At 44.6% G+C, this 22864-nt stretch overlaps 12 protein-coding genes across 12 annotated transcripts; 8 read left to right on the top strand and 4 right to left on the bottom strand.

The window, feature by feature from the left end:
• Window positions 1-1411: 1411 nt before the first annotated feature.
• On the bottom strand, window positions 1412-1922 carry J056_000209 (23.2 kDa heat shock protein; the record flags this gene model as incomplete). Its single annotated transcript, XM_009267607.1, has 2 exons — window positions 1412-1736; window positions 1786-1922. The coding sequence occupies 2 exons, from the start codon at window positions 1920-1922 to the stop codon at window positions 1412-1414; spliced, it is 462 nt and encodes a 153-aa protein (XP_009265882.1).
• Window positions 1923-2778: 856 nt separating this feature from the next.
• On the top strand, window positions 2779-4701 carry J056_000198 (uncharacterized protein; the record flags this gene model as incomplete). Its single annotated transcript, XM_009267596.1, has 7 exons — window positions 2779-3117; window positions 3165-3413; window positions 3461-3540; window positions 3590-3657; window positions 3704-3835; window positions 3889-4475; window positions 4519-4701. 7 exons carry the CDS (start codon window positions 2779-2781, stop codon window positions 4699-4701), a joined length of 1638 nt encoding a protein of 545 aa, XP_009265871.1.
• Window positions 4702-4885: 184 nt separating this feature from the next.
• Window positions 4886-6168, top strand: J056_000187 (uncharacterized protein; the record flags this gene model as incomplete). Its single annotated transcript, XM_009267585.1, has 5 exons — window positions 4886-4992; window positions 5037-5129; window positions 5176-5877; window positions 5926-6059; window positions 6119-6168. 5 exons carry the CDS (start codon window positions 4886-4888, stop codon window positions 6166-6168), a joined length of 1086 nt encoding a protein of 361 aa, XP_009265860.1.
• A 562-nt stretch (window positions 6169-6730) lies between these two features.
• On the top strand, window positions 6731-8745 carry J056_000176 (uncharacterized protein; the record flags this gene model as incomplete). Its single annotated transcript, XM_009267574.1, has 7 exons — window positions 6731-6808; window positions 6864-7043; window positions 7087-7115; window positions 7164-7225; window positions 7272-7354; window positions 7412-8072; window positions 8126-8745. 7 exons carry the CDS (start codon window positions 6731-6733, stop codon window positions 8743-8745), a joined length of 1713 nt encoding a protein of 570 aa, XP_009265849.1.
• Window positions 8746-10701: 1956 nt separating this feature from the next.
• On the top strand, window positions 10702-11214 carry J056_000165 (uncharacterized protein; the record flags this gene model as incomplete). Its single annotated transcript, XM_009267563.1, has 1 exon — window positions 10702-11214. The coding sequence occupies one exon, from the start codon at window positions 10702-10704 to the stop codon at window positions 11212-11214; it is 513 nt and encodes a 170-aa protein (XP_009265838.1).
• Window positions 11215-11256: 42 nt separating this feature from the next.
• J056_000154 (uncharacterized protein) lies at window positions 11257-13122 on the top strand (the record flags this gene model as incomplete). The annotated part of the gene is made up of 3 exons (XM_009267552.1): window positions 11257-11382; window positions 11427-11555; window positions 11602-13122. 3 exons carry the CDS (start codon window positions 11257-11259, stop codon window positions 13120-13122), a joined length of 1776 nt encoding a protein of 591 aa, XP_009265827.1.
• Window positions 13123-13298: 176 nt separating this feature from the next.
• On the top strand, window positions 13299-13522 carry J056_000143 (uncharacterized protein; the record flags this gene model as incomplete). Its single annotated transcript, XM_009267541.1, has 3 exons — window positions 13299-13313; window positions 13363-13442; window positions 13495-13522. The coding sequence occupies 3 exons, from the start codon at window positions 13299-13301 to the stop codon at window positions 13520-13522; spliced, it is 123 nt and encodes a 40-aa protein (XP_009265816.1).
• A 650-nt stretch (window positions 13523-14172) lies between these two features.
• Window positions 14173-14683, top strand: J056_000132 (Heat shock protein-like protein; the record flags this gene model as incomplete). Its single annotated transcript, XM_009267530.1, has 2 exons — window positions 14173-14309; window positions 14359-14683. The coding sequence occupies 2 exons, from the start codon at window positions 14173-14175 to the stop codon at window positions 14681-14683; spliced, it is 462 nt and encodes a 153-aa protein (XP_009265805.1).
• Window positions 14684-14999: 316 nt separating this feature from the next.
• Window positions 15000-16967, top strand: J056_000121 (uncharacterized protein; the record flags this gene model as incomplete). The annotated part of the gene is made up of 3 exons (XM_009267519.1): window positions 15000-15044; window positions 15091-16452; window positions 16500-16967. The coding sequence occupies 3 exons, from the start codon at window positions 15000-15002 to the stop codon at window positions 16965-16967; spliced, it is 1875 nt and encodes a 624-aa protein (XP_009265794.1).
• A 61-nt stretch (window positions 16968-17028) lies between these two features.
• J056_000110 (uncharacterized protein) lies at window positions 17029-18324 on the bottom strand (the record flags this gene model as incomplete). Its single annotated transcript, XM_009267508.1, has 3 exons — window positions 17029-17217; window positions 17261-17681; window positions 17726-18324. The coding sequence occupies 3 exons, from the start codon at window positions 18322-18324 to the stop codon at window positions 17029-17031; spliced, it is 1209 nt and encodes a 402-aa protein (XP_009265783.1).
• A 540-nt stretch (window positions 18325-18864) lies between these two features.
• J056_000099 (High-affinity glucose transporter ght1) lies at window positions 18865-20685 on the bottom strand (the record flags this gene model as incomplete). The annotated part of the gene is made up of 3 exons (XM_009267497.1): window positions 18865-19436; window positions 19559-20002; window positions 20049-20685. 3 exons carry the CDS (start codon window positions 20683-20685, stop codon window positions 18865-18867), a joined length of 1653 nt encoding a protein of 550 aa, XP_009265772.1.
• Window positions 20686-21598: 913 nt separating this feature from the next.
• Window positions 21599-22651, bottom strand: J056_000088 (3-oxoacyl- reductase FabG; the record flags this gene model as incomplete). Its single annotated transcript, XM_009267486.1, has 5 exons — window positions 21599-21738; window positions 21787-21850; window positions 21900-22031; window positions 22078-22544; window positions 22591-22651. 5 exons carry the CDS (start codon window positions 22649-22651, stop codon window positions 21599-21601), a joined length of 864 nt encoding a protein of 287 aa, XP_009265761.1.
• Window positions 22652-22864: the final 213 nt, after the last annotated feature.

Here is a 22864-nt window from a genome sequence, read left to right as displayed (position 1 = left end):
TAGTTCCAACTGTTGTAGCATCTCTCGCTGTGAGTTTGTGAGTTTGTGAGTTATGTTGTGAGTGAAAGGTGGTGTACGCTCACTTTCTGCAATAGAACTCTTCTAGCGGAGTACGGCCTCGGCAATAACGACAAACCCAAGTGGTTTCCTCAATCGTTTTTCCTTTAGGGTTTGTCGTGGAGGTGTTTTGTAGTGACTAGAAGGATTAGCTGGACGAGCTGGGAATGAACAATTCGACTCGCTCACCTTGGCTGCAATTGCACACATGGTGGTTCGGCCAACACTAGCATGGGCCGATTACTCCTATCCACCCCTCTGTCCGCCGAAATCCAATCTTATTCGTCACAGTGCAGGCTGCGATGCTGTGATGATGTGACGATGTGACAACGTGTAAGCGTGAATATTACTGCAGCTGTAAATGTACTGGTGCCTTACAGACGTGCACTGACTCAGAATTACATTGCGGTGTATGACGCGATAAGAGTTTGTAGTCGTACCCAGTATGTATATGGTTTTCTGTAATATGCTCTGGCAGCTTTCAAGTCCTGTGCGTTGTTGCATTCTGATAATGTTACATACATGAGTGGATGTTCTTATTCACTGGATTGTGATATCTACAGACATTTTGTTCATTTTGATGCTATTGGTTTGTTTGTGTTCTTTGTTATATATGCACACAAAGAGACAGTGGTTGGGCTAATTCGCCTTGATAATTCCGCTCTATTTTTCACTAGCTCGATGGACGGGGATAGCTGCAGTATGGGCAGCTTGGAAACATGGCTTCAATCCACCTGATGCATGCAGAATTCGCGCATCTCCATCTCTGTCCGTCGGAACTCCAGCGCGGTATATTGATGGGCTTAGTCATTGTGTTTCTTCGGCAAGGGTTTCTCTGTCAACCGGATCTCAATACAGTAGATCTTTCTGATAGCTGCGCTACGTCACGACTTGGTATTTATACAGAGCACGTGAAATTCGCCAGGATGCAGGACGCGTTGAAATGTTGAGATTTTGGTTGTATACCAAGTGAATTTCGATTGCTTAATTTTACGAGAATATGTCAAAGCCTGCCTTCCGGGACACCGAGGCATGTTCGGTATTTTGCGGAGTTGAGGTGAGAAAGTTATGCAACATCAAGTGTACTGCAGGCCAGCTTAATCATGCAGGTATAATATTATACTAAACAAACAACAGCACTGCTAAATAATGCTAAAATTTGTTTGTTTGGTTTCTCAACTTGTGTCAATAATTGGGGTGGACTTTTTTTGTAAAATTAGTTATTAGCTTTAAGACTCTACAGGTTAAAATGTAATGCTGCGTTTGAGTAATTCAAGCACACCAGGGAGTTAGTGAATTTGAGATCGTAAAGATATTCATGAATTTGCGCAAACAATTAATTTATCATATTATTCTAGCGAATTAGCACTTTCTTTGGTTCAGATTCGGGCGCGTGTCTTGAGTATCTGAGGGTGAGCAAACCGTTATCGTAGGCGGCGTGAATATTGTCCTCTGTTATGTGCTCTGGGAGTCTCCACGTTCTGCTGATTGAAGGAGCTGAGTTGAGTTCGCTGATTAAGTATCTTTGCTCGTCCGACTTCTTTGATTCTTCTTCAGCTGGCTTGCTAGCCTTGACACTTATTTTGTGGTCGTGGATAGAGATTTCTAGCTGCTCCTTCTTGTAACCAGCCAGATCTACTCTCGCTTCGTACGAGTTGTCATGTTGAATCAGATCGAGTCTGGCAGCTACGTCAGCAAATGAAATCATCGCCATCAACGATTACTCACCTAGCTTTAGATGTAGAAGGAGTAGCGTTGTGCTTGACTGGTGCATTATCCTTTAAGAAGAATTCTATAGGAAAGTTGAATTCGTTGATTCTGCTCAATTCGTTCAAGTCGCTTGGTTGGTTGTAGAAGATTGTCATTTTGCTGCTGAGAATAGTAGATGTTGTTGAAAAGCAGTTAAGAGAGCGCCCCAGCTTATATACCCGTGCGCATCCCCTCGATTCTTCTAGCAACTTCGCCTTCTATATTACTCCAGAAAGTTCCAGGGAGTGACTAATAGCATACCGTAGCGGGATAATGTAGACATTTGATCAACTTTTGGTGTTATCTGACGCTTCCCGTGATGCTAAGAAGGGCGGTACGGTGTCAAATGTGCATGTGAACTAGAGGATCAGAGAGCTGATAGGTAGTATATAGTATTTCAAAATACATAAGAATTTACAAGTTTTCAAATCCCGACTGCTCCTTCAGACATCAAAAATATCTCAAACCAATTAATGTCAATAGCGGCCGCGAGGGTATCACGTGTGGTGAGCTCCACTCCCTCTATATGGCAATTGCCTCGCCTAAACAATTTGGCCTTCTTTGGCCGGGCAATCAGAATCAGTTATTATCGATAATCGATAAGGCGCCAACTCCACAGAGTTCGGGAACGCAATAAAGAGAGCGTGTAATGATCGCCTGCATGCATGCAATTCAAATATGGTACAAACTATAGAAAGTATTTCAGACTATCACAATCTTCTTACCGAGTCTTTGGCCGTGTGCCTAGGTCAGATAGATCTACACTACTAATGATGTAATGCGTGCCAAAATAATGCTTTAAAGGTGATATTTGCTCAGCGGATGCACAATATTTGAATCCCCTCATCTTAATTCCAAACCAAAATAATTTAGTCGACTCAGTTACACCTTCATGTGAGCCAAATCCGTCATAAGTCACGCTCTTTTGGTGGATCAACCCGTTCGCCGCCTCTTGCCACCAAATTTCCAACAATGGGAAAAAGGTTTGACGATCTCAGTAAAAACAACAACGAAAATTTCAACGAAAAGACCGATGCCAACTCCTCCGCATCGGAATCGTCTCGCCCTAAAGAGGCTTACTTTGAAAAGAAAGATGACAAAGGCAGAATCGTCTTGACCGAGGAAATGGCGCCGGAAGTGCTTGGTTTTGCATTCAGTGAAAAGAAGAAGTACATAATCCTCACTGTTATCGCCATTCTCCAAATATCGATGAACTTTAATACCTCCGTATACCCCAACGCTGTCGGAGCAATTAGCGAGGAGTGGGGTGTCTCCGAGCAAGCCGCAAGAGTCGGACAAATGGGTTTCCTTGTCAGTTCAAATCTTCTCGAGTCGGCGTGAAAAACTGACCGAGACAGGTTCTCTACGCATTCGGATGCGAGCTCTGGGCTCCATGGTCCGAAGAATATGGTCGTTGGCCTATCCTACAACTTTCACTCTTTTTTGTCAACATATGGTCGCTTATGCAGGCCCTTTCACCCAACTACGCCACTATGATGGTCGGTAGATTCCTGGCAGGTTTGTCGTCTGCCGGTGGAAGTGTCACGCTCGGATTGGTCGCTGATCTCTGGGACGCTGACACGCAGCAATACGGCGTTGCTTATATTGTGGGTTGGGATGTGGTGCATCGGATGTCCGCTTACACGTGAGTTAGGTATGGTCATCTGTTTCAGGTACCACTGTTGGTCCTATTGTTGGTGGTTTTATGGAAAGTTTCGCGCCTTGGCGTTGGATGTGAGCAGGTTGAAGCTGCGAAGGGGTATAGCTAACTTAAAATTACCAGCTTCTGGGTTCAACTGATCTTTGGAGGTTTCACAATGGCTCTCCATTTCCTAATTGTTCCCGAGACAAGTCCGTGCACTCTTGACCTTTTTAGCCTCCTCTAACACCGCTCAAGGATCGACGATTTTGCTAGACAGAGAAGCTAAGAGAAGACGCAAACAAGCCGTAAAAGACGGAAAGCCAGAGCCTAACATTTGGGGTCCGAACGAAGTCAAGGAGTCAAGAATTAGTGTCAAAGAAATTATCGGTAAGACAATACCTTAAGCAGCAAGAAAGCGAGCCGAAATAACACCTCCACAGTCACCTTTTACAGACCGTTTGAGCTGTTTGTTCGCGAGCCTATTGTCTTGTTCTGTTCGATGCTCTCGGGTTTCTCGGATATGCTTATTTTCATCTTCTTGGAGAGTTATGGTCCAGTTTTTGGACAATGGGGTTTTGCGGCATGGGCGACCGGCTTAGGCTTTGTGCCTGTCTGGATCGGTTACTTTATTGGATGGGCATCGTTTATTCCCTTCATTCGTAAAGATATGGCGCAGAGAAAAATTGACCGCTTCTCTGTTCCTCCGGAACGTCGTCTCTATTGGTTGCTTTGGACGGCTCCCCTTGAAGCTATCGGATTGTTTGGCTTTGCGTGGACATCTCTCGGACCGGAATACAACGTCCACTGGATTGCGCCTATGATATTCGCTGCCATGATCGGTATCGCAAATTATTGCATCTATATGGCTACATTCGACTACATGGTTGCAGCTTATGGACCTTACGCTAGTTCTGCAACTGGTGGTAACGGATTCGCAAGAGATTTCCTCGCAGGTATCAGTGCTATGTTCAGTACGCCGTTTTACAATCACTTCGATACATATACGTTGGAGTATCCCTCGACAATCGTAGGTATATTGTAATCACACACTCTCCACTAACTCCTCTCAGCTCGCGTGTATTGCCACTTGCTTGATAGCGCCAATTTTCCTCCTCTACTTCAAAGGACCAACTGTCAGACAACGCAGTCGCTTTGCTCAATCTCTCAACGACGAGTTTGAGTCTACGAAGGTTAGGGCTCAAGTCAGGGAGGAGAAGGCTGGTGGAGGAGCTGAACACATTGAGCATGCGTAGATGTGTCTGTAGTATGTGTAAATATTGCTTCTTTACGCTAATTCTTTTAGATACTTCTTTACGCTACATTAGCTCCCTAATTGGACTTGTAAGATTATTTTGACGCTCTTTTTTTCACTTTGTGTACAAAATGTATAAACACGCCCTTCTTCCGAAGTACCATTCATTATCAAGATAGAGTGCAATGATTGACTTGCTACTCACGCATGCAGAGCTAAGGAAGATAAGCGGTAAGATGGGCTGTAGTGCATTCCAAACGCCAACTGTGGATGTCGCTGAAAGTCCGAGCGAGTGGGTTTATCATAATGAAGAGACGTTGCTGAAAGCTGCGGCAGGTTCAAGCCAGCTTTTAGAGCTAGCTTGAGAGTGTTGCTTGCAGGTTCCACCACAATCAGCACTCTCAAATTCCTAGTTAAACTGCTCTTCCGGTTAGTTGCCGGTTAATTGATTCGGCCGGTACTGAAACACTTGTAGCCGAGACGCATTCGAATCGGTAGACAGCTCCCTCCCAAGAGCTCTGGCTTTGTACACACTTGCAAACAGACTTCTCGGAAGGCTGCGTGGTATTTCCAAATCTTGGATACCAGCGATTTCATCACCGGCGCTTCTGCTTATAAAGCAGCCTCACTTGAGATTCACTCTGGCTCTTTACACGTTATCAGCAGTTGCAGAAGCATTCTATGACCTCTACAGCCATCTTCTGCCGAAAGGGGGTATATACGACGCAATCTTCAGCTCGAATACGATCTGGCTGTTGTCACAGTCGAGGCTTCTCAACAGCTTCGTCTACCATCCAGATATTTTCCCGACATCCTACGCCAAGATCATCTTCGCGCGGTCCGAAAATTACATACAAAGACGACCAGCATGGGTCAGCCCACAGAGCCGCTGGCCATCGCCTCGGGATGTTCTTAACTACATCGCTTCAGCATCAGAGCACGCATACCCCAAGCTCAGCGATAGCGTACCCCTGCTTCGACAGCCTGTGCAACCTATAATTGATTCAGCACACTCACAGCACACCCAAGCTATCTGTGCAGCGTTACATCCAGCTGAACCGAGCTGTCTCAAACATTATATTGTTGCTCTTTTCAAAGAATTGAAAGGCGCAGCTCGATTTTCTGGTGTTTTAGCGGTGCTAAGTGCGCTGTTTAGGCTGAAATCGGGGCTGAAGAAGTAAGTGATGAAATGCGACTTTTGCTAGCAATAGGCTTACGCATACAGTCCAATACTCACACTGCGCAATATTGCGAAATCTACAGTTCATGGCGCTGTAATGATAGGAGGATCGATAACCACCTCGTGGGCCACCACTTGCTTTTTGCAGAAGATACTCCCGAATGACGCGCTCAAGAAAAGTAGGTGGTGCCTTCACTGCATACCCTCAACACTGTTGCTTCTTACTCTTCCACCGAAGAGGCGCCGACAGCTGGCCATGTACTGCGCTCGATTAACCGCCGACCTTGAATGGAGTCGGCTTGGATGGAAGAACAACAGTTCCATCGAATGCTTGGTATGCTTGGTGTTTGGGGTTGGAATGAGCGTGCTCGGCAGGGCACTGGATAAGGATAAGAGGGTTGTGGGCGGAATTCACGGCAGTTGTATCAGATATATCAGGGAAGGTGCTTTGTAGAGTGCTAGTAAACACTACAATCACTATGAATTGTTGTAACATTGTAGTCAGCGTTATCTTAGCGAGGGAATGGCTGCGTTGGATGCGAAAGGTAGTGAGGATATACACAATATTTTCCATTCACCTGTATTACAATATTATCCTAATTAGATGACTGAATGAAATCTCCCCACTTATCACCTCCGTCACAACTCCTACTCGCAACTCCGTCGATGTCCGCTCGATCAAACGGGATTGGGACAAACGATACGTAAACTCAGCGGAAAAGACACAGCAGAACTCCGGAGACGTTTTTTAATAGTCTGCAACACTAAAAATCCAAAAATAAGACTGCGGTTTTTGATCATTGAGATCAGATTCTCATCAAATCTTGTTCCTGAGAAAAATTGTTGATTAATGAGCCCTTTGAGGGAATCTCTTGGTCTCCACAACAACCCCAACAACCCCGACCTACCCAAGTCTTTAGAGTTTTTGGTTTGTAAGTTGGAAATATAGCCAAATTGTCTTCTCTGGTTCTAACAAGCACCAGCATACCGCCGTTACTACCACCCTCAAGACTCAAAACATGCCAATTCTTAAAAAAACGGGCATACGCTCTACATTCTTTCCGGACGGAACTACTCAGCCAGTAGATGGTGCTGAACATGAGCAGCACGAGGACGCTTCTACCAACGGGGAAAAGAACGAAGACAACAACATTGTTTTGATTGTGAGTTTTGTGTGTGGCAAACAGCCTACTCTAATACTCTCAGGCCTTTGAAGAAAACGACCCGGAAAACCCGTATGTGAAGAGCTAGTGATATTTATATGAAAACTCACAAGTACATAGTCTCAACTGGAGCAAGCCTAGGAAATGGCTTACAACTACTCTCCTCAACTCGATGACCCTGAGTAAGTTAAAAATAATAAGCATTCACACACTCCTAAAACCACTTAGTCATCGGTTTGAGTACCTCTGCATACTCTCCAACTACCAGTTTTATTGCACAGGACCTCGGTGTCTCCTCGGAAGCTGCTAACGTGAGTTTGAAATGTCTCATAAAATTTTTACCCCTTCTAACCTCTTGAATCTTTTAGGTTGGTATGTTTACATTCAACGCTGCTTGCTCTATCGGTCCACTCTTCCTTGCACCATTCTGTGAAATGGTTGGAAGAAGATATGTCTATTTGTTCGGTTTCTTCGCTTTCACAGCCGTCTTCCCTATGTTGGGAGCAGGTACGAATATCGGTACCATGATCGTCGGTAGATTACTCTCCGGTCTTTTCGGTTGCATTGGTACTATTCTCGTTGGTGGTACACTCGCTGATATCTGGAAGGATGACGAGCGGTCTGTGCCTATGTCTCAATTCACATTCGTTGCCATCTTCTCTACAATTGCCGCACCAACTTATTGTGGTTACATTATTGAGGGCGTTGATTATAGATGGGTGGAGTGGGTTCACATGATAGCCTCTGGAACTCTCTTTATCATCGAACTCTTCCTCTTCAAGGAGACACGCGGTGCCACCATTCTCGCCCAGCGTGCTAAGAAGATGAGGCAAGAGACTGGCGACAACAGGTTCAGAGCGCCAATCGAATTGGAATCTGAGTCCGTCAAGATGCTTCTTCACAAGTCGTGCACCCGTGCCATTATGCTTCTCTTCCGCGAACCGGTCATTCTTTTCTTTGGTCTCTGGATTGCCCTTGCTTGGGGTTTAGTGTTCTTGTTCTTGACCGTTATTCCTCTTACATTTGAAGGTGAGAGAGAGTCTTATCTGACACTGAACGTCGCCGCTGACATATTCTCACAGGTAACCACGGCTGGTCCACTGGTAACGGCGGATTGCCTTACATCGGCTTGATGATTGGATGTGTACTTGGTTACATCTCTGGATACTGGTCGGATCATAAGTTCAACCAAGCAACTGAGAGAAACAATGGTAGGACTGTTCCTGAAGCTAGACTGTACGGTGCTATGTTCTTTGCACCTTTCTTCCCTATCGGGTTGTACATCTTCGCCTTCACGCAGTACTCCTTTGTTCACTGGATTGCTCCAATCATCGCACTCGTGCCGATGATCTTTGGTATCTACCACATCTTCCTTGCAACTTACAATTATACCTCTGACTCTTACGGAGAGTACTCTTCCTCAGGTATCGCCGCGCAAGGATTGTTGCGTAATATGTTAGGTGCCGTCACGCCTCTTTTCGGTAGTCAGATGTTCCATGGAATGGGATTCCAGTTCGCGGGTCTGTTCATTGCACTTTTGGCAACAATCCTCGCACCAATCCCATATGTGCTCTTCTTCAAGGGTAAGACAATCAGAGCACGCTCCAAGTTCGCATCTGCCACCACTGGTATGGCTGACGAGCAGCGCGATACCGCTTCAAATGCAGAACTAGGCCACACTGCCCAGGAAGCCAAGGCGTAGTCCAAGGCTTGACTGAAGGAAGACTAAAAGGATATTTATCTCACTGCATAACTCATATAGAATTCAACTAATAAAGTTACCTGTACGCCTCAATTCATTACTGCTTGTTTTGGAATACGTTTAGTTGAATGTTTGTTGCTAATTCAAAGGTCATTCTCTAAGAGACGTTTTCTTTCACTGGAAATTCTAGAACCTTGATTCACATTTTCCGCACTGATTACCTACACTTGGAAAAGTACACAAATTAACTCGAAATCGACACTCGTTTTTATCACCAATTAACTCTCACTTGGTATTTCTATATCTCATTGTAACAATATCCAGATACACGGTAGAGACGACTTAAGACTAAGTACGATTACAGCTATGTGTATCTCGAAATAACCGTCCAGGCCATCAGAGGCGATGGTGAGTGACGCGGCGAAGATGAAGAGCTGGACGCCGCCCACGAGATGTAAAGCTTTGATAAAAGGGTCCTCCTAGTCTTGGTCTACGTACCTAATGTACATAACCAAAGTAGGATTGAAATTTGTCTATAAACATTGAAACGCATTTAGACGCACAAACAGTAAATAATTTACATTACGAAGAGCTACATTTGTATTGCCTGCCGGGTCTCGAACGATGGCAATCGACACATGTTGAAAGTCAGTGAGTGAGTGGAGCGAAAAACCCAGACAGCTCAGATGCGGACTTGAAAGGCTTTGAAAGAAGCGCTTTCATCTTAAGTAATATACGTCAGGAAGTGATTTTTCAGGGGTTGTCATAATGAGATAAAACACAGCATTTAGGAAATAGCTCACTTTATATCATCACACTGCTGGCTGTCAGTGCTATTCCAGGCTTAGGATCAAGGCACACTAAAGAAAGACAAGCTTATAGAGTTGTCTTGTGAGGAAGCTTGAGAGTGAATCAGGTCAAACAAGTTACTCAAGTTACTCAGGGTAATACCACATTCGACAGGCGTTCCTGTGACACCTTTGTTTCAAGAAAACGATGATGTGGATCAACATGGTGTGTAGAGTGTTATAGAGGAGTACCCTACCAATCCAGAATTGCAGGGAAACGCCTACTCGAGTCATAGCATCAGTATCAGCAGCGTTGTTGACGTTAACTGGACTTGCCCAAGGTGTGTGTATATCAACAATGATGAAGAAATAAGCTGTAAAAGGTGGGTGGGCTGGTTGATCGGTACTAGCTCTAATCATCGTAGATGCATGTACAACACTCTAGACACGTAAACAAGGATGCGTGGAGCACACCACTTACAGTAATATATTTATTCCAAATACCTTTAATTTAGCATCGGCTCGACTTGGTATCACAATCACATGCTTATAGTACTTCTTCAGACTAGTCCAAAATGATTCCAAGTGTCCGTGTATTGCTATCACTAAACCAACCTTCCCCTTACGCCCGCGCAACAGCCTTTCCCACTCCCTAAGAATATCGGCCACGATCTGCACTGGCACTGTACAGGCTGCTCTACTGTAAACCCATATCGAAACGACTACTGCGTGCTCTGCGATGAATGGCGCAAACCGCCGTTTTTCACTTTGGTTGGCTTCTTGGTAGGGCTCGGTAAATGATGCCAGAACTGGGGAACGAACGCACGATACTACGCTTTACTGGTTTGTATAATTTGGTACTAATATTGTAATCTTTGACGTGATTCTGGGTTGTTGCAGAGGTTTATCAATATCTGTTGTGCTTGGATTACTCCCAACAAAATCCCAGCCTCCACGTCTATTTCCACACCCACCTCGGCCAAGCCAAGCACCGAAAGCCAAGAAGAAGGGTCGAGCACAGTCTAGGATACGTTTGTTATATTTTCGCGAGTGTGTTGTGCTGTGGATTAATATTAGCGCATGTGATGTTCCTACCTTTGCAATTCCGGAACAGCCACCTATCGTGATTCGCCACCACGAACAACCTACAAATACGAACCCATGAAAAATGTATTTACCACACGATAACGCTGCAAATCTACACACACACGCGAAACGCGATACCAACAACGCTGCAACGACCGGCGCAGTCATAGCGATAGTCGCGGCAGCTCTTGCGTTTAGTTTCCTGATGGCTAAGGCCTACACACGCAAAAGAGAACTTAAAATGGCGGGCTCGGGCAGTGGAGCCATAGTAAATCCCCAGAGCGCCCCGGCCAACCCATTTCTCGACCATTTCCCTAGATTAAGCAGGAATGAAGTTACCCACATGACCCACAGGCAGCCCGAGGAAGGTGATGAGCAATTACCACCTTATGAGCCACCTGCCAAACCCGTAGCCACCGCGGAAAATTCATTCAATATGGACGTGGCTGATGGTACTGCTAGTGCTGGTGCTAATATACCGCCTTCTTATGAAACTCAACCCGTTCAAGCTGCTCAAACCGCTCACACATCCGATAACACACGGCAATTTTCTCCACCTGATCATCCGCCCCCGCCTCCTGCTTATGTAAATTAAATTGCTGGAATTGTATTCTAAACCTCTGCCTGTACAAATGAAATGGATTTGGATTTATTTTATTGCCATCACGCTACTGCCATGTCCAAGTGGAAGGAACCATTTGACGCAGCAGTGAAGGAGTACAGACGCGGTGACTTCGAGAAATCCTTGGAGCTGCTGGATAGAGTTGGTGTGGATTGCTGCTTAGTATCCCCGCTAACCCCTTCAAGACGCTAGCACTACACTCCCATTTGACCGTCTACGATACAAAATGCGCGACGCTGTTAAAATTAAATCGCACAGATCAGGCGTTACAAGTAGCTAGAAAGATGACACAAATCGACGAGAAATCCCCAAAAGTGCGCCGATGATGACATTCTAGATACACGGCTAATACTCCTCAAGGGATACAGGAGGTGTGCAAATATACTCAAATCTCGCAGTCTCAATAAGCAAGCCCTCGCTATGGCAAATCTCGCTTTGAAGCAGTGTGAGTACATTTCAAAAGTCACGCGCAAGCAAGATCCATTGTTTTTGGAAATGCAGGATTTGAGGGATGAGCTTCAGGTTGTTGAGCAGCTCAGATTGAGCTCGTTTAGAGACCCATTGACAGTGCTCCCTTTGGAGATGGTGCTCGATATCGTCGAACTGGCCGCCGAGTCCACCAACGACTACTCTTTAGTCACACGTCTATCACACGTAAACAGCCTATGGAGACAGACAGTCCTCAGTATACCCCAACTATGGCGCAGATGTGCCATAAAATTCGATGGTTCTGGGAGGGCGCTGAAAAAGCTAAATACATTCTACAAGCGCGCAAACAATACCCCGCTACGACACATTAAGATGCACCTCCTTAACGTGGAAGAGGTGCTTTCATTCTGCACAAATCCATTGCCTTCAATCGACATTAACGCTAACATAAATTTGTCTACTTTGGAGATGGTTTACTCCCACAAATTCAAAATAAACCCATTCTTCGAACCTATCTCTGGTATCTCGGGAGACAAGATGTTTCAGAAAGTTGACAAGCTTGTATGTGCGGATGGCGGTTCTCTAGCGCATCATGACTTGCGCGACATTGACGAAGATTTTGTTTTGAATCGGGTGAAAAACACACTTGAGCTAGATGGCTTCAATTATCACGCACAAAGTGGCACCCCTGGAAACTACACCTTGAAACGCTTCAAATTGAGTAAAAGTCGCGCACCACCAATACACCACCTCATGAGTGCTTTCCCCAACCTGGAATCATTCGAGTGGGACCAGGGCTATGAATGTCATGAAGAATCTGATTCGCATTTGATTAACATCAACATGCCCATTCTCGAAACCCTCCTCATAGCCGACGTAAGGGATGGACTACGCAGTATAACACCACCCAGACCAATACCCAAATACAATTTGCCTAATTTAAAGCGCTGTATACTCAAGGGCGTGCCACTGTACATGTTAGAATGCGTTCAAGACTCACCAAAGCTGATACACCTGTCGATTCAAAACCAACTAGACACTGATTTCAGCCTCATGGCTAACGCGCCAGATCCGTCTGTATACATTGATAGGTTTATTGGCGCGTTCAGCAACCTCAACGATTTGCAGGTGCTCGACTTGACAGGTACAGGGTATGGTGTGATTATACTGCACACAATCACCCAGAAGAAGCTATGTCCGAGATTGAGAGCAGTAAATGTTTCCCGAACAGCGGGTTCGTTCGGCAGGCTGCTAATTGAGCTCATTAAACAGCGCAACAGCACCCCTGATTTAACATCCATCGATGAGCTTATCGCGAACAGGTGCCCCGAGCTAGAACATGAGGCTGTGGCATGGGCTAGAAGACACGTTAGCAGTGTGCAATGTGTATATGAGACAAAGGAAGAGTCTAGAAAACAGCCAAGACAACGTTATAGGTACGAGAGAGTCTAGAACTGATGCGGTAGGATTTGGTGAAAAGATCCACCAAGCTTGGGAACTGACCAATTATGTCATAGCATTCGGCATACATTATTTATGCATACGAATTACTTCACATGACATGTGATGGATGTGACTGAATAAAAAGAGCTTTGTTTGTGTGCCGAACTTGTCTTTCAGCAACCATCATGTGTCTCAAGAAGGTGGGGTTGATGAATACAAATAAAACGCAACGCTAAAACACGCATACAGTTACTTAGCCCAGTAAACTTCAACTGGAGGTGTCCGAAATGCGTCTACGTCAACGCCGACAACGATTTTTCGTGCAAAAAGTAAGTTTGTTTATCAACGCACAACCCCCACCTAACCACAGTAACCCCGCAGATGCTACTTTAATATGGCGGGAACGTGATCCGCTACAGGTTAGCGGTGTATGAGTGCTATTACGCAGACACAAGCACACTCGTTTAGTTGTATTTATTAGTTTATACCTTAATGCTATGCAAATCACTTTTTCATTTGAACGTATAAAAGGCGGTAGAATAAATGGACAGTTTTGTTTATTGGAAAAGTAATGCTACTCTACTCCAGTTTCTCCACTTGAATGACGCTACACCTCCTTATATCACTCCACTTCTAGCACACAAACAATATACAGATGGCAGGTGTCTGTTGGCGGATAGTACTTATCCTCCCCACTACTGAACTGTCTTTGTTTGCGTACTCCAAATTACTCGTACGAATCATTTCCTGTTTTAGACCCGCGAAATCTTTGCTGAAGTCACGAATACGCGCTTGGCGAGGTTTATTCCAGGCTACACATTTTTCAATTATCTGCTGCCAAATCCTACTTTCGGATGCAATTGGATACTCAACATCGTAGATAGAGGATGGGGTTTCATACTATCGAAATCAGCATATCCGGAAAAGCTGCTTCCAGTACCTTCTCGAGAAGTTTCCAGAGTGAAGTTGCTAGAAGAATCGAGGGGATGCGCACGGGTATATAAGCTGGGGCGCTCTCTTAACTGCTTTTCAACAACATCTACTATTCTCAACAGCAAAATGACAATCTTCTACAACCAACCAAGCGACTTGAACGAATTAAGCAGAATCAACGAATTCAACTTTCCTATAGAATTCTTCTTAAAGGATAATGCACCAGTCAAGCATAACGCTACTCCTTCTACATCTAAAGCTAGGTGAGTAGTCGTTGATGGTGATGATTTCATTTGCTGACGTAGCTGCCAGACTCGATCTGATTCAACATGACAACTCGTACGAAGCGAGAGTAGATCTGGCTGGTTACAAGAAGGAGCAGCTAGAAATCTCTATCCACGACCACAAAATAAGTGTCAAGGCTAGCAAGCCAGCTGAAGAAGAATCAAAGAAGTCGGACGAGCAAAGATACTTAATCAGCGAAATCAACTCAGCTCCTTCAATCAGCAGAACGTGGAGACTCCCAGAGCACATCACAGAGGACAATATTCACGCCGCCTACGATAACGGTTTGCTCACCCTCAGATACTCAAGACACGCGCCCGAATCTGAATCAAAGAAAGTACTAATTCACTAGAACCACATGTTCAATCAATTGTTTTATGTTAATGCATGATTATAATAACGACCTCGAATTCACGATGCATATTTCCAACTCATCTCGGTAACCTCCCCTTTTTCCAATCACATCCCGATGATACAGGAGAAGCGAAGATGGCCGAACAGAGCAGTGAGATAGTGTTTGACAGCATCCCCTCAGTAATCTGACAAATTCAAAACATTCACAGTGCGATTATTGTCGATTGAAAAAGATACGATGCGACGCAACTAAAACATGGCCAAAGAGATGCTCAAATTGCGTTGATAAGGAGTGCACGTTTAAGGAAGTATCCATGAAGCCATTTCCCACCAGCTACGTGCGCGATATTGAGCAGAAAGTCGGTGATAGAGCTAATATTATATCACCCGCTAACAACTGACCAGCTCACACTATATGAAGCTCTAGTGGAAAAGCTTGCACCTGGACAAGGACTAAATGATGATCTAGAAAATTCCTTTAGAAATGCTCCGAGGAAGCATTCACATGATGCAACTACTTCAATAGATCACACAATGGATCAATCAGACGAGGAAGTCTTTGATGGTGCATCCCTAGATCCTCAAGACACCACAGATGCTGACAAAATGCGTTACTTTGGATCAGTAAGGGAGGTAATGTATAAAATAAAGGCCCATAGTCTTGTGGAACAGTCAATGGCCACCCAAAAACGTCCACAGTACTGGTCACTCAATATAGAGGACGAAAATCACATTCCATTCACAAACGAAGACTTTGGCCCGGATGAGTTTCTCTATCGCTTTGTTGCGACATACTTTCAGAAAGTTAACAGCACCTTCCCGCTTCTGAATAAGATCCGCTTTATCCAAGACATACCACAACGAAAGCTGGAGCGGGGTTTCGGAAGCATACTTATCCTAGTGTGTGCACTGGGATCGCTTTATTGCGATGACGAACGCATGCACCTCCCAAACCGAGAGCCATTTGGATTTCTCGGCGGCAGCAGCTACTTCCAAACATACAAGAAGAAAGCGCCCAACTACTCTCTCACAGCGGCCACGCTCGAAGACATTCAAGCGCTCATGTTACTCCAAATGTTTGTCCAAAGAAGCTCTCATCTGCAAAGCAGCTGGAATCTGAATGGCGCGGCACTTATTATAGCCGAAGATATCAGTCTTTATCACCAATTGAACCATCTCAACGTCTACGAAAGGGAGGCCCGAAAAAGAGCGTACTACTGCATATACTTTATGGATCGCTCCCTCAGTGCGGCTTACGGAAGACGCATTATGCTGAAAGATGAGGATGTTAGTCTTGAGCATCTTCAACCACTGCCAGAAGAAATAGGTACTGAGGAACACTATAGCGTCATATACTTTACGCAAATGATAAAGCTTTACAAAATACAAGGCCAAATCGATCATCAAATTAGCTTGCTAAAGAAACAAGGTAACAGAGACAATGTCATGTCAATCGTCGCAAGTATGAGCTCGTGTTTGAATGACTGGGTGAATGAGATCCCGCGGGATTTGCAGTATGATGATAATTGCCAAGATAATTTTGTGTTTCAGCTCATGAGTAATCTTCGCATCGCTTTCTTCAATATCCAGTTGCTAATGTATAGAAACTTCGTACCCCATCCTGGCTCGACAAAATTTTCGCAATTTAAAGTAGAGAGTTTGCTTATATGCGCAAATGCAGCCAAGTCCATGCTAAAGGTTTTCCATGTCATGGAGTTAAAGCGACACATAATCCAAAACTACATTGATTTCTTGATGAATTTGGGAGTGAGTTGGGTTGCGAATGACAGCTACATACTAACACCCTCAATCAGCCATTTCACGCTCTAGTTATTCTTATATTGAGTGCATGTGAATCAAGACGGACAGGTCAAGTGGATGTGACTGAAATCGATTACATAGAGATAGGTATCATGATACTGCGAAGAAGGGAGATTAAGGATATCGTTGCTGGTAAAACCCTAGACGTAATTTTGCACCTTCTGGAGTCATGTCGTTTACCTGTGAGAGTTTCTGGCCAGCGGACACTAAGCGATGATTACAACACGGGTGTTTATCGAGGAGAGAATGTCATCGATCCACCTTATGAAGTTGGCGGAGATGATATTCTCAACAACATGTTTAATTTATTGCAGTCCAATTCGATTGATTTTGGCGGAGGCGTAGGTGTTCCAGAGTACAACTATAGCGGGCTCAGCGCCCAAAATGATGTCGAGTGGAACAACTTTCTCCTTTCAATAGGATTGCAATTCGAAATAGACACATCTCACACCGGCTTTTGATCATGTTATGGATTTATGTATGATTATGAAAAAGTACAATGAATTATGACTAACGCTACATCTACTGACGACTTCTCTCTGACGCCAGTCTAATGGCCCAAGTGAACTCGTATGTTTTGACAGCATCTTCGTAGGAGCTGAGAATCGTATGATCGATAGGCTCATCCTTGTGCTCAGCTTGTCTTTCAATCTCATCTCCCCAGTTTGAAATCTCTGAGTAGAAGCAATCGTCGTTTGTAAACGTTTGAACCTAGATTTGTTAATATGGCAATTCAGAGACACTCAACACTCACCTTCTCTGCGTTGCTATTGGGAGACCTCACGTAAAGTGTGGGATTGTTGTATGGGTCGACCAACCGCAAAAGATATCCATCCGCGAAGACAGTCAGCTCAGTATAGTAGTCTGTATCATGTAGCGCAACCCCATGAATAAGAGATCCGACTGTTCCATTTGTGTACTTCCAACTTGCAGATGTGAAACGTGGAATGCGCTGCTCGGCTGGCACCTTACTCTCGTCAATGTTTTGCTTGCTGAGCTGGCCTGGTTCCTCGTCCCATTCAACGGAGTGCGCCTGTACAGAGTCGAGCTTGACATCGCCACCAAAATACCTCGAAAGATCGCAGAAGTGTGTCGCTTGCTCCACTATCGGCCCGCAAGAGATTGATTTGTCCCACCAGTCAATGTTCACAGCTTTCTCATAAGCCATAACGTATCTGATGGTATATAAGAGGGGCTCATCTGTCCTTATCCAACTCACCTAGCTGATGTGCACATAACTGTCAAATTTTTCTCCTCAATGAGCCCAATCATTGCCTGAACAGCCTTGCTATATCTGAGCATGTATCCGACAGCCACAGGATTTCCAGTCTTTGCAATGCGCTTTCCAACCTCCCCAGCTTCCTCGGACGGACCAGTTGTGACAGGCTTCTCGATAAACATGGCAACTTTTGGAAAGTGCTCAAGTATAGACAGCTCCAAATCAGCTGGAGTTCTCAATCCACCTCTGAACTTTGGTGGAGCACCAACTATAATCGCGTGTGGGAAGCTCTCCCCTTCAAGCTCCTTCCTGGCCGCTGCGACGGTAGGGAATGTCTTTGTGTTTTTATAGGCGTCTGCGACGAAGCTTTCTCTTTTCTTGCTCAATTCTAAATCCGCTTTGGCTGTATTAGGATCGACTATACCAACAACATTGAGTCTTTTACCCCATTTCTGCTCAACACGTTTGCTGTGATTCCATGGGCCTTCATCCGTCCCAAAGTTGATGGCTCCCGCACCAACGTATATCAAGTTAAACTGAGGGCCAGATTGGAGGGGGTTTGCTTCGATTGAGCTGCGTCTGTGCTTTTGAGGTGCCATAGTACTAAAGTTGTAGGCTATAATGAGTTATGCTGTTAGATTTGCTACATAAATGAATATGGCAAATCCGCCCCGGAAAATTGAATCATTTATACACGTCACGTGCAATGTGTCCATATATGGAGCGACCTCCGGTACCTCTCAGTTGTCGCAGTCTTTTAATAAAGTTTATGTGCTGTCAAAGTATCACATGCCAGTCATGTATTCGCAATAGTTGAGCTGGTGCAATAGAGCACCTGATCTCACAGGCGACTTCATCCCTCTAGAGTGCTGTAATGCTGTATATACATAATAAAAACTAATAATTTACATCTTGCTTGCTTTTGGTATTAACTGTCACCCTCCATGTCTTCCCCTCAGACTCCAGTTCCTTGGGCTGGATATGTTCAGTAGATTAAAGCGACAACTCAATTTGTTATTGAGCACCAGTACCCCTGTATATTATCATCATAATCTCAAACAAGTTTAAAACAAAACTCTCAGTCACATTTAAAAAATCAGTATCACTAATTGTATAATAAAAGTACATTAAATATTGGACTAAACGTCCATCTTCTTGTTGCTCTCGCTTGGCGTTTGCGAAGACTGATCGCCATCAGCTGTACTGAATCTTCTCTCGTCATTCCCGTCCATATGTTCGATGTGGAATGTCTCAATCTTGCTAGCTTCCATGACATCCCTGCGATTTATGAATCCTGAGGGAACCCACTGCGATGAGCGCCATGGCTTGAGCCCCTTCGTAGAATACATCTCATCAACTGCTTCCAAGGACAATCCGGCTGTCTCGTAGAGAAAAAAGTACATCACTGCAGCCAAACAGAGATTGCAACCACTAAAGACATAACCATACCTGAATGATATTGCGCTGGTGATAAATGGTGAGAAGAATCCGATAAGAAAGTTCCAAACCCAGTTCGATGCTGTAGCTATAGATGCCTGTCTAGCTCTGTGAGAAAGGGGGAACGTCTCTCCGGTCACAATCCACGTGCCCGGACCGTAAGTGGACGCGAATGAGGCAATAAAAAGACAAGCCGATAAGATCATGACCTTTCCAGACGCTGGATTGCCCTCAGGCCTGGACGGAGTTGGTCTTGGATCTAGCTGGTCACCGACTGTCGCGAAAACCATTAACCAAACCTAAGTAAAATTAGTGAGTCTTCACTTAACGTGCTGATAATATACTTACAACTGCACGAAGGTCAGGAAACAGTTAAAAGAGAAAGTTTGCACTCACACTGCCAAATACCACCAAAAATCATTGGCTTACGACGACCAAATCTCTCCAAGATCCAAAGACCCCAGAGTGTGCAAAAGAAGTTGACAGCTCCGAGCACGATCTGCGTGATATATGAATCCTCAATACCGACCGATTGGAATATGGTTGCACCGTAGTAGAAGAAGTAGTTGGCACCAGTGAGCTGATTAAAGGTCTGAAGAAACACTCCTAATGCTGTTCGATAGACTAATTTTTTCTTTCCGGGTTGGCCGATGAAACATTCCACCCACGACTTCCAAAACGATGACTCAGTCTGCTGCTCAAGCTTGACCTTCGCTGCTATCTCAAGGAAGTCATGCTCGACAACGGCCTTATCGAAGTCAGACTTGGCACCTCTAACCCTTTGAAGAGACCTTTTAGCTTGCTCAACCTTGTCGTTCTTCATGAGCCATCTCGGTGATTCTGTAGGGCTTGTTAATTTGTATTCCCAGCGCGATTTATGACTCACCTGGCAAAAACCACACTCCGACACCGAGAATAAGAGCCAGCGCTATACCTAAGCCTACAATGATTCTCCACGAGGCATCAGAATCTAGAGGACGCGTTCCATAACAGAAGCAGTACGCCAGCAAAATCCCGAATGTAATACATAATTGATAACATGCAACCGCCGAGCCTCTAAAATTGGGTACGACGCACTCGGACACGTAAACAGGTATTACGGCACTAAGTGCACCTATTCCCAACCCCGCTATCAAGCGTCCAACAGCAAATTGCTCCCAAGAGAACTGAGTGGCTATCTGTACTATTAGGCCAACGGTGAAAAGAGCCGCTTCCAAACTCATTGCCATGCGTCTGCCCAAATAATCTGCTACGGGAGCGCCTAGCAACGCGCCAGAAAGTGTACCAATTGAAAGAAGTGAGACTATCAGGCCTTCCCGAACATTACTGAACTCATATTCCTCGCAGTGACCGTTGATGCAATTTGTTCTGATATCAGCAAATCTGTACTTGAAATCTCGCATTAACACCATGTCCGATATTTGTCCTGTGTCATATCCGAAAATCATCCCTCCCACAGAGGACAGTATTGAAACATAGACCGTAGTAGCGCCTAGTGGCTGTTTGTTGTTAAAAATACCCATTTTTTAGACGGATAGGTGAGGTGTTAAAGATCGATCAAGAACTTATAAGTCATTTAGATTGTACCTGAATGGTTGATCCGGTGACAATGTTCACCCAGTTGATTCGATCCGGGGCGAGTAATTGACATGAGGATAGTTAGAGAGCATATTAGACGTGTAAAGAGTTCTATTCATTGATATGGACTATATACATACACTAATGTCTCATTCTAAGTCATCTGGTCTGCATTCTGTGACAGTATACCAAATGCACGCATTAAGCTAATTCACCTGTCCAGAATAACCTCAAACTAGTCGGAGTCGGCTCCGGAGCTTTTCCCAGATTTAGCCGGATTCTAATTATTGGAGGTAATTTCCCACTGTTTGTCCGCTTCAAAGAGAGCTATTTGATTCTCATACAGCTGCTGAATATCTCGAAAGATCCGTGCGCTTTTGGTGGTGGTTGTGAATCATGTGCTCTCTTGATGTCAAGCTTAATTTGAGAAAATTTAAAAATTAGGGATGAATGTAATGCATAAAATGAATGAACAGTATCGGGTATATACAATGTCTCTATTGTTGACTTTCTAAGAAAGCTCAGCGGTATATTCGTTCGAGGTGCTGCGGACGGTTTGGGTTTAATCGAAGGACTGAAATTACAAAAGAGATGAAGGTATTAAACCCCGATACTTGATACTGCAAGAGACTCGAATGAGTCTGATAATATTAAATTATAATGTATGAATAGTGTCTTCGCATGTGTCTTGGTATCCAAGGTTTTTATTTTCGGTTTGTATCATCCAAAATTGTTCATATACGCTTACTTCTGTATTAACAGTCAATTTAAATTCAAAAATATCGATCTCTCAAAAACTGAATCTAAAAAGCATTTATCAAATTGTATTTATTACAGAACAACGCGTATTTCTCATCATTAAGTGTAATTCTCCAAGTGCAAGCGGTCAGATGCGAGGGTGTATGCACCATCGAGAATCTCGGTGGAGTTGGTTTGGTATTCGTTGGTGGCCAAGTTGAGGACGATCTTTGCAAGATCAGATGGGATACCAGCACGGCCTGATTGGTTAATTAGCGGACGTTATGAGTGGTATAAACTACACTCACCAAATGGAATTTGCCATTTATTTCTGAAGAAGTCTTTCTCACCTGATGTCTCAACTGGTGTCATCTGTTGTGCGGGTTAGAAGTAAACATCGACAAAACCTTCTTTCACCTACCTGGCTAGGGAAGTATCCCAAGGCGAGCTGGTTTACTCTGATGCCGATGTGTGGACGTGCCAACTCAAGCGCCATTTGTTGACTGAGAGATACAGCAGCTGCCTTGTTGCTGTTGTAGCTGAATTGACCATTCTGGGCATTTGTTAGATTTGTGTTCATTTGTGAGACAAAACCTTACTTGGGAATTTTTGACGATACCAGAGATAGATGTCACGTTGATGACATTTCCGGAAGCACCTCTGCTCTTGTTTGCGGCAATAAGTAGAGGGAGGAAGGCTGCGGTGGTGAAGTAGATAGCAGCTACGTTGATTGCGTATGGATCGGTCCAGTCAGCGAATGATTGCTCCATCATGCGCTTGCTGATAGCTTCTGGGGAGTTGTCACTGGCATCCATATGAGCTTTCGCGGTTGTAACGCCGGAGTTATTGATGAGCAAGTCAACGTGATCCTCCTTTTTGCTGATTTGATCGACGATTGCTTGAATATCCTCCTTCTTTGTCGAGTCACCTGCAACTGGAATAATACTGCTCTCATATCCAGACGCTGTCTCCTGGAGCTTCTCAAGGCGACGACCAGTGATGTACACCTTAGCACCATTCTGTGCTAAGCAGGTCGCCATCATCCTACCAACGCCTGATCCAGCACCTGCTCTGCGAGTCAGCAAAAGCTAACATCTACATTGTCAACGCACCAGTGACCACTGTCACCCATCCCTTAATATTGAATAAGTCTACTGCTTGTAATGAGGCCATTTTGTCTTTGTTTTAAATGTAAAATGTTAAGTTGTTTCGTCCCCGCATTTCACTGATTTTATATATAAAAATAATGACATCATTCCGGGGAACCCTCCGAGCGCAAGGTGTGTCTTTGTTAAGAATAATTTGTGATTGGCAGAAGAGATCTTAGCAGCTATGGTGTGTGGAAGGCACGCATTTCATGGGTGAAGGTCCGCTGTCCTCAATTGG

The sequence above is a fragment of the Wallemia ichthyophaga genome (assembly GCF_000400465.1).
Source record: "Wallemia ichthyophaga EXF-994 unplaced genomic scaffold scaffold1, whole genome shotgun sequence".
Classification (NCBI taxonomy): domain Eukaryota; kingdom Fungi; phylum Basidiomycota; class Wallemiomycetes; order Wallemiales; family Wallemiaceae; genus Wallemia; species Wallemia ichthyophaga.
This window is presented reverse-complemented; position numbering and strand designations above follow the sequence as displayed.